Raw genomic sequence first — 10,790 nt, 5'->3', positions numbered from 1 at the left:
AAAATATTTACCGAATTTGTATCGCAGGCTAACTACTTATGGGGGACTATTAAATACGTAATAATACTAATGATTTAACATGAAACACATCGTAAATAGTAAATACCCGTCATAGCGGACAAACGTTCTGTGACTCTTTGCAAGTCGATAATGGGACTTTTAGCCGTTTTTTCACGCTGACTAAATCGTATAATATTAAATATAATTTCCCGTGTGGAACTGTTTAAGGTTTTACCCCGTTTCGGCATTATTTTCTCAAATAAATCTTGTGGATTTTTGTATTATATACGCAATGACACATAAACAACATAAGTTTGTTTATTTTTTTAAGACGGGTGTCAAGGGTTGGATTGCCATGTAAGTTTTTAGGGTTCCGTAGCCAAATGGCAAAAAACGGAACCCTTATAGATTCGTCATGTCTGTCTGTCCGTCCGTATGTCACAGCCACTTTTCTCCGAAACTATAAGAACTATACTGTTGAAACTTGGTAAGTAGATGTATTCTGTGAACCGCATTAAGATTTTCACACAAAAATAGAAAAAAAACAATAAATTTTTGGGGTTCCCCATACTTCGAACTGAAACTCAAAAAATTTTTTTTCATCAAACCCATACGTGTGGGGTATCTATGGATAGGTCTTCAAAAATGATATTGAGGTTTCTAATATCATTTTTTTCTAAACTGAATAGTTTGCGCGAGAGACACTTCCAAAGTGGTAAAATGTGTGTCCCCCCCCCGTAACTTCTAAAATAAGAGAATGATAAAACTAAAAAAAATATATGATGTACATTAAAATGTCATTCAATAGAACTTGCTAACTATGTAAACAAACCGCCATACTAAAATTGACACTAAATGTCAATTTACTAGTAACTTTTGTTTACATTGTTAGCAAATTCTATTGAATGACACTTTACCATGTAAACTTCCACCGAAAATTGGTTTGAACGAGATCTAGTAAGTAGTTTTTTTTTATACGTCTTAAATCGCCTAAATACGGAACCCTTCATGGGCGAGTCCGACTCGCACTTGGCCGCTTTTTTAATGTTAGTTCCCGTTTCTGCCACGACTCTTCTCTTTCCGCACAGACTCTATATGATATCCGCTTAGTATGACGTGTTTGTCAGTTCCCTTCGATGTCATTATAAGCGGATTCTACTGTATGTACCTACTCGTAGTTACCCTGCATTTTGGTAGGTTGAGGGACACGACGAGCAAAAATTTAAACATAAGTACCTATTTATAAGTATATTCAGAGTAATTGAGATAAAAGGTAAAACCTCGCGCAATTGCCATATCTCTCTCAGTACGCCATCTATTTTGTTCTTTTCTATTATCCTGGTTTTCCGTCCCCTCTTAAAATGATTTCACTGCTGTTGTGAAAAGAGCCATGTGGCATAAATATGATACGAAAGTTTGTTGCCTTCGATACGCTCCAGATTTAAAATTACAAACAGTCACTTGCTCGGGACTCAAAGTCAGCACACACAGTAAAAACGAATCTTGCTCTCTTGTCGCACAAAGAACTATTGTCGAGTTTCATTAAGTATTATTACTATTTCCTTTTCAGCGTGGGAGCTTCAAATAAGTTTTTTTTTTGTACCTATTTGCTTAAAATCATCGACGACCAGTAGATGTACTCGTAGATACCTATTTTAAGTAAGTAGTTATTATATGTAGCTAATAAATTCGCCGTGTCTGTTCCCAACGACGTACCGTGTCATTACTTGGCAGATAGTTCAATGCATATATGATTTTATTATGTTTTAGATATTAATATTAACCGCCAAATATAATTGTAATAAAATTGTATATACTATTTAGAACATGTTTATTAATTTAATAATTACTTAACTAGTGACGAGTAGAAAAATATGTAAGTAGCCACCGTACGATCTAAGTAAATGGCTGATAATGTAGGTATGAAATAAGTTATCGTGATTTTCTTGTAGAGTTTAAAAAAAGGAGGTAGCGATTTCGATGTTAATTCCTTGTCTACAAAAGATGTATACAAGAGATGCGTCAGCCATCGCGCCGTAGTGGAGTGCATAGAGAGCGAATAGAGAACTAGACAAGTTTCAAACATCGATGGTTATAAATGTACCTAATTATATCCATAAGGTGACTCGCACATTCTTATATAATTGATGCTTATCATATGTAAAGACACATTACCTATATAATATAACCAATATAATCATGTATACTCCATAGAGAATAATGGTAAACATTTTTATTATTATTCTAATTTACTTAAGATATAAAGGTATCTTCATAATACATGCTTGAGTAACTAAATATTTAGAGACACTTTAGTATACGTGACTCTCTTATAAACTCTTAGATAATTAATATAATTATATAAATAGATAAAATTTAAAAACCATATTATATGTAGATGCATACACTGTTAAAGTTTTGATGTATCTATGCTTGACATAACATTAACAAGTCCTTAGTTTAACGTTGTTTAGATCAAGATCTGATCAAAACCGTTAAGGGTTTTGTAAGAGTATTTATTTATGATAGTATCACTTCATTATTTATCGTGTTCAGCCTCGTAAGGGGAGGGGGTGCTAGCTATAACGAGATCGGTATAAGGTTCAATCGTGTTATGATGTATTCCAGACCGCGGAAGACTTACCTATTCAATAAATGGAAGAAAAAACGATGGCCGAATTAGTAGTAAATATATATATAGGTAGGTAAGTAAGATAATTAGAAGCCTTTTCGGGAGCAATGCATATGCACTAACGAGAAGCGGTGTCAGCGTGGCACGGATAAGTGTAACAACACGGCTCTGCCGCCCGCGCCCGCTTGCTTCACGCAGCCGACGCAACACTCGAGCTTTTACTCAGTCTTTTAGTACATTCATATATCAGCTATGTAGCTAATTAGCTACATTTGTTTTAACGTATATTTATATGTATACCTATAGCCTAAGCTATGTAGACATAAATTGAAGTTTTGTTTTAGAAATAGTTTAAGCTGGTTATTACATCAAAAGACTAACGTCTTATTGCTAATTGGTAGACAGAATTTATTAATTATCTAGTGTTGTTTTAAACAATAATTTCTTAATAGGTCACAACGTCCATGTGTTACATATATGAAAGCAAGTCTTAATAGTTATCATAAGGAATGTTGTGCCATTTCACAAAATATATGACAACGGTGTCATACCACGGGGTAGCAGTGCTACTTCTTTAGGCAACCATTTAGGTAATGCCATTTAATCATATTATTAATGAATACCTACACCTACTTGAAAAGTTAAACCTTGGAAAGATAATGATTAGGTACTAAATTATTCATCAAAAATATAATGTACTAAGTGGAAGTATCTACAACCGTGAGCATAATACGTAAACGACACTAAAATGTGTCGCCACAAAAACAAGGTTTCATCCTAAGATTCGTTTGTAGGTAAATATAGATTGGTAATAAATAAAGCAAAAAAAAGTACTTTTGAAAGGTCTTTCTCAATTTTTCTTTGATTTTCTATAATTTTGTCAAAACACAACTAAAAGAGTTACTTGTTCTCTTGATAGGTGTTTGTTTAATGAAGTACACCATTGAAGCTCGACTTGCTACGCTCTTCGGAGCGGGCGCGCGCGCGCGAATGTCACTGGAGTTCTTTTACAGCCTGCAGAATTCTCTTGACATGGCCGACTTTTGTAACACCGAGATCACGCAAATCTCGCCTCGCCAATGACAATAGTTCTCGGCCCGTAACGTCATGCTTGCCAAATGCGTCACAATATTCTCCCAGCTGCAGAGACTCCAGCCAGGCCTGCACTTCCTTCATGCCCCAACAACGAACTTGCGTGGCGCAGTGTGACGTTGTAGCCCCTCCTTCTGACAAACTGCGACGTCCTCTTAGCCAATTTCGGCCACTGCCCTTCTTTGGTGCCTGAATAACATATGGGCTTCGTTTACTATGGCGGACAAATATATGTCTCAAATTTCACCGTATTTAAAAATTATTTGAATGGCAAGTCTTGATGTCTGGGCGGCTAGAGGTTAAGTGGACGACGCGGGCGGCGGGTGAGCCAGATCGCGCACATACCAATACCATTACGTACCTAGGTAGCATTCGGACGTAGTCGGTAGCGGAAGGTTGGCAGTCACCCGCCGCGCCGCGGACGGAGTCTGGGCAAGCAGACCGTAGCCTAAGGCCACTAATTCACCACCTCGTTCTGGACTAAGTTTCCCAGGCGATTTGGTATATTTAAGTATTTAATGAATGTTTGTTATCTTACCTCGTCTACCTGCAGGAATGCGTGTCCATCGTGAATATTGCAGCGAGCGAGATGTGCACGCAGCGCTGCCGTCACACCGGCGCCCACTGCCACTGTGTCCTCAACTAACTCATGACAACTTTCCACCTTGTAAAAGACAATTTAGTACCTATATATAGTAACGTCAAAATATAAATAAGATAATAAGTTGAAAATGATATGTAGATTTCGTCCTTATTGACAGCAGATTACTACTTTAGAGATTGTAAGGTACGTGAGGTACGGTAAGGTAGTGAAGCATATTTTACGTCACAGCACAGGCTCCACTCAATTAATACCTGACACTAACAATTTTCTGTTGATTGTCAGTATACATGTTGGACCAGCAATATTGTAAATATTGTATGTAAAAATTGTCACATATTGTAAATATTTACCAGGGCCGCAAGTAAGCGTCGCAGCAAAGGTGGCGGCAGGAGCCGGCCCTCAGAGTCTTGCAGAGCATCGGCGCGGGCGGCAACACGACGCGCTTGCGCCACGCTCGCCGCGGCGCTCCCGGTCACGGCACCCTCGTTGATGCACGACAGCTTTACCTGCGTTCCGATCACAATGCTGTAATACTGTACATACCTACGCTGAGCACCTATTCTCAATGTGCTGATAGGTACTAACGTGTTTGACAAGTGTGTTGACGTCGTCGAGCAGCGCCAGAAGCGCCGCATTTTCAGCGGCGGTGAGCGGCGCGCGCGCCGATTGCGGCGCCGCCGAGGTTGCCCCCGAGCCTGACGCTGCGTGAGCTTTCATTTGTTGCTTCTCGTCCCAAGCTCTGCGAAATGAAGGACTTTCTTGAACTTACACGAAGTTTAGCCAGGCTAGGTATCATTTTAAACGTTTGGGTATTTTACTGACTTTTAATAGGTATCAATGGTCAACATGTGACCTAGAAACGCGGGTGTAACTCACAGTGTAAGAAAAAAAGTGTCTTAATATTTTAGAATCCACTAACGCTTCTCTACGGGCACATTGTACGGTGGTAACGTAGGTAATGGAAAATAGAAGGTATTAGGAACACATGGGACCCTTTTTCTTCGTGGCTGTATCAGTAGGTGCTTGTGATTCGTACTCAGGTACGAATAACCGAAAACCTCAACTTACATAAATAGAAAAACATACATTAGGTACCAATTACTTCCCGGGCCTATATTAAGGATTGTTATACCTACGAACTTGGCCAGTCACACTGCCGCGTGTGTTGATATACACATATTATGTATAATTATACTCGTCTCCTTGTCCAAGAGATAATTACAAGTAGTAGCGCCCATCATGCCGCGCGAATCACTGTTTTCAAAGCTAAAAATTTAAAAAGAAAAAACACCTCTCGGTTGACAGTTGGTTGACAAGTCATATCGCTCTCAGTGCGCGCGCTGATCGCTGTATCCTCTCGTTATTTTATGGAAAAATCAAGTGATATGTGGTTAATTAACACCAGGGATGTTACGGAGCTCCGTTTCCGTTTCCGTTACGACGGAACTTCCGTTTGGTATTACACATCCGCTTCTGTTCCGGTTCCGTTACTTTTGAAACGGAAGTTATATCGGATGTCAATGCTTAGCGCGGCGGCGGCGTACATCAAAAACAAACAGGTTTATACCAGTCATTCGCTCGTCGCCCCGCTTGCCACGTGCTGCACTAATTTGTTGATTTTGTTGTTTATAACTTTATATTAGGTATTTGTGTTATTGCAATTAAAATCGTATGTGTTCTCTTGTGCTGTACTGACTACTGACTGTGTGTGGTGAATGTGTGAATAAAAAAACGAACAATGAAACCAAAATCAAGTTCGATTTGGAACTATTTTGATGACGTTAGTGGGGACACGGCCAAGTGTAAACTTTGTCTGAAGGTTTATTCTAGAAAGGGGAAAACGACTACATCGTTAAAAAGTCATTTAAAGAGTATGCATGTTGAAGAATATGGTCAATTTACCCAATCAGAAGTTGAAAAGATAAATACACAGCCTTCGACATCCAAAGCCACGCCGCTTCAAGAGGCGAAAAAACAAATGACCCTTAAAGAGACTTTGGCAAAAAATCAAAAATGGTGCAATTCCAATCCCAAATCTTCGGAAATAGATAGATTGATATCTGAAATGATTGCTTTGCAAGACCTTCCCTTTAATTCCGTGGAGGGCATCGGGTTTAGACGGCTCATGCATTTCGTAGCGCCAAATTACCAATTAAGGGGCAGACAGTTTTTTACGGATTATATTTGTGTTGAGCTATATGAAAGGTTAGCAAAACAAATTAATGATTTAATAACCCAATTTGAGAAAATCTCATTTACTACAGATATTTGGAGCGATCCAAGTTCGAATGTGTCCTTGTTAAGCATAACTGCCCATGCAATAAACCAGGACTTCGACAGACTTAAAGTTATCTTAAAATGCCATACTTTCCCTGGGAGACATACAGGAGAAGAGATAGAAAAGAGAATTAACGATATGGTAACTGAGTGGAAGATTACGTATGAGAAAATTCATTGCTTTATTCGCGATTCCGGCTCGAATATTGTACGAGCAATGAAACTTGCTAATATACCCGATGCTAGTTGCACCGTTCATCAACTACAACTCTGCCCTGCTAATAGTAAGTGCAGTACTTGCATGAAAATCATCGTTTAAATAAAGAACTTATTCAAAGAGAACAAGATAAACAATTGCATGACTTTTCAACTGCGATTACTGCATATGTTGTTAGCACGGCAGAACTATGTGTGCGAAATACATTAGATTGCGATAAAGATATTAAAGAAGTACTAACGAAATGCAAAAAAAAAACTCAATGTCTAGCCTGAAAGTCAACTAGTTTAGTTAAGCCCTTGCTACACGGTCGCCGACAAGCCCCTCAGACCGCGTGGCCTTGGTCTGGACGGACCGTGTAGACAGTTGTTTCCAACAAAATTTGACCAAAACTGACCAAGGTCAGACCAAGGTCAGACGGTTAGAAGGCTTGTCGGCGACCGTGTAGCAAGGGCTTTAGATACCAAAATTACTAAGGGATAGTATGTAAGTAAGTAAATATTCTTTATTGTGCATCATCATACAGTTAAAAATACACAGAAAAATTATAATGATAATGGTATGATTAAGTATGTAGCAAAATAAAAGTTTTATTGTACTGGTTTTGTTATAATTATATTTAGGAATAAGTATATTTGTCATGTAGGTTAATGCATAACAACATTAACAACTGCTTTAGAAATAATTAAGTGAATATTTTTGAGATGTTCTTGAATCTACATAACACAACATTTTATTACAGGTGGAATAGTGCATTTTATATGGTGGAACGATTAATCAAAATACAGGATTCAATCTGCCTGTACGCAAGTAAATTCAATATCCCTCAAATATCTCCCGAAGAATGGTTGCACCTCAAAAAACTAGTAGCCATACTACAGTCGTTTGAAGAGATCACCCGAACAATGAGTGACAGTAACACAAGCATCTCATCAGTTATTCCATTAATACATACACTGCAGCATTCATTACAAATAGAAGACAATAAACCAGATACGACTCAAAGATTTAAAACTGTAATAAAATGTGCCACTGACCAATTGAATTCCAGATTTGGAGACCTTCATTTCAACAATTTGTTTGCCATATCTACGTATCTGGATCCACGATACAAAACTAAATTTTTCAACGATGCGATAAAGGAAAAGGTTGAATCAGAAATAATGGCTTTACTTGATGATGGAAATAAACAAATAAATGATGCTGAAAGTGAAAACACTGATGTTCCCGCAGAAAAACGGCGCAGGTTAACATCGCCAGCGGCTGGTCAATCTAGCAATGTCCAATCAATTTTATCAGATATATTGTTGAGTAGCGATGATGACGAAAATAATAACACATCCGAAAATAATGCAGTTGTAGACAAATTTATGATATTTAAAGGATTAATTAACGAGTACAGCCGAGAGAAACGCATTCCTAGGACCTGAGGACCCACTGTTATGGTGGAAAACTAACACTAAATATCCATCGCTACATTCTTTTGTGCGCCAATATTTGTCGTGCCCTCCTTCTTCAGTAGCGAGTGAACAACTTTTCAGTGGTGCAGGCCTTATCTACGACCCACTTAGAAACAGACTGCAGGGAGACAAAGCTGCTAAGCTTTTATTTATTAAATACAATTTACTTCTTTTAGAATCACTCCATTTAATCTAAGTAGGTAATTACCTATTTTAAAATTGTGTCCAATCTGTTGGTACTAATAATTAGAAATAGTACCTTTTCTGGCAAAAAATTGCAATTGTTAGTTAGATCACGATTAAGTTAAAAAAAGGTTTTTTCTTAGTTAAATTAACGATACCATATTAAGAGCATTTTTTTTTACGTCAAACTTGTTTACAAAACAAAAAATCATGACTTCAGAAGTTCTGACTACGTTACGTACCTAATCTACCTATAAAAAATCATTTATTTCAAGCTACAAGGCTCATAATCAGTTTATAAAAATGTCTTATTTCTTAAAAAGTTAAAATAGTTAATCATATAAATTGTTATGTCAGAAATTATAATAATGTTTATATATTTTTGTAGTTGCAACAAAAATATATAAAAATAATCATTTAAATTTCCTCTTACCTGTGGTTATTATTTCTTAAACACCTAAAAGTTCTAGGTGATGCTAATTAATTTTGGATTGTATAATACCTACATATTAGGTAACATTCTTTTTTGCTTATTACACCTAGATGGTCAATTTTTGTTACTGCATAATAAAGGCTGATTAATATTTGGAATATTGTTTTTAATAGGCCTACCCTTAACATCTCGTCCACCTATCACTCAGGCTCTGATTCTGGTTCTGGTTCCGTTTTCGGTTCTGTTTTCGGTTCCGATTCCGTTTCCGGTTCCGATAAACTAAATTCAAAACATCTGGTTCCGCTTTCGGTTCCGATTACCACATCCGTTACATCCCTGATTAACACCTATAGTGAATATGTTCAACGTGTTACACTTAAAGCGTGGTGTATATGTGGTTTTTGGTGTGTGCAAGATGTATCACAGATCGCAGGTTTCCTAGCCGTGGAAGGAGCGGACGGTTTGTTTGTGTGTTATTGGTAAACAAATGTTCATCATTTGAGGTATGTTTTTACATTATATTTTACAATTGCGTATGAATTATTATGGTAATACTGGAAAAAGTTCAGACCTACATTGTTTATATTGCAATAGCGCGTTTAAGGTTGAAGGTTAGTTTTCGGAACTCGGTAGAAACATAGACAAACAGTGGTCTAAAAAAGAGAGTGTGCTCATCAGTCAGGAAATTAATAAACTTACGACCTTGGGTGCAGTATCTACCTGCACCTATAATAAAAATCAGTTCACATCCCCAATATTTCTGGTTCCAAAACCAAATGGCTCTTACAGATTTATCTTAAATCTTAAAAAACTAAACGAATATATAAATACTGAGCACTTCAAATTGGAAGATATAAGAACTGCATGCAAACTAATGACAAGAGATTGTTATATGGCCAATCTCGACCTTAGCGAAGCTTACTTTTCAGTACCCATTTCGGATAACTCAAAAAAATATTTAAGATTTGAATTTAATGGACAGTTATATGAGTTCAATGCTTTACCGTATGGCCTATGTACAGCCCCATTTGTTTTTACAAAAATAATTAAGCCAATAAGTACATATCTAAGAAGCAATAATGTAATACTGACATGTTATCTAGATGATATCTTACTCTTTGGAGATTCTAAGAAAGTTTGTATGGATAACGCAACATTAGCCTGCAACCTGCTACAAGACTTAGGTTTTGTAATCAATTTTGAAAAGAGTACCCTTATACCAAACAAAACATGTAAATTCTTGGGCTTCTTATTAGACTCCACCAATATGACACTAGGTGTACCTGAACAAAAACAACTTACACTTTTAGAAAAAATAGACTTGTTTCAACATAAATCATCTTGCAGCATTAGAGATTTCTCCCAATTGTTAGGGTCACTGACCTCTATTGCCCCAGCTGTTCCTTACGGCTGGGTGTATACAAAAATACTTGAAAGAGAAAAATATTTAGGCCTGTTAAAAATAATGACAGTTATGATGCCATAATGACACTTCCTAAAAACATCTACTCAGAGCTATACTGGTGGTGTAAAAATATACATAAACCTAATCCAATAAAACAGCATAACTTCACTCTAGAAATTCATACAGATTCGTCGCTTACCGGCTGGGGTGCTGTAAGTGAGGGAAGAAAGGCATCAGGTTCTTGGTCACATAAAGAGAAAGAAAATCACATTAACTACCTTGAATTAAAAGCAGCCTTCTTAGGGCTAAAATGTTTCACTAAAGACCGGGAGAAGTGTGAAATTCTTTTAAGAATTGATAATACCACAGCAGTATCATACATTAACAAATCTGGTGGAATACAATTTCCTCATCTCAATAGCATTACTAGAGAAATTTGGCAATATTGTGAAGATAGGAAAATATGGATTTTTGCTTCCTACATTAA

General features: G+C 37.1%; 1 protein-coding gene across 2 annotated transcripts in view; it reads right to left on the bottom strand.

Annotated features, from left to right (window-relative positions):
- Nucleotides 1–3,557: 3,557 nt before the first annotated feature.
- The window catches only part of LOC134660794 (diacylglycerol kinase eta), a 186,667-nt gene continuing 179,434 nt past the window's right edge, over nucleotides 3,558–10,790 (bottom strand). For both annotated transcript variants that reach the window (XM_063516587.1, XM_063516588.1), the window contains exons 18-21: nucleotides 4,914–5,067; nucleotides 4,679–4,834; nucleotides 4,263–4,388; nucleotides 3,558–3,913 (exon numbers count right to left, since the gene is read on the bottom strand). In XM_063516587.1, the coding sequence (XP_063372657.1) occupies nucleotides 3,626–3,913; nucleotides 4,263–4,388; nucleotides 4,679–4,834; nucleotides 4,914–5,067 (724 nt within the window). In that variant the 3' untranslated portion in view covers nucleotides 3,558–3,625. The remainder of the gene's footprint in view (nucleotides 3,914–4,262; nucleotides 4,389–4,678; nucleotides 4,835–4,913; nucleotides 5,068–10,790) is intronic.

This window comes from Cydia amplana, chromosome Z (genome assembly GCF_948474715.1).
Source record: "Cydia amplana chromosome Z, ilCydAmpl1.1, whole genome shotgun sequence".
In the NCBI taxonomy this organism is placed as follows: domain Eukaryota; kingdom Metazoa; phylum Arthropoda; class Insecta; order Lepidoptera; family Tortricidae; genus Cydia; species Cydia amplana.
The sequence above is the reverse complement of the archived record's forward strand: the minus strand, read 5'-3'. Positions and strand labels throughout refer to the sequence as shown.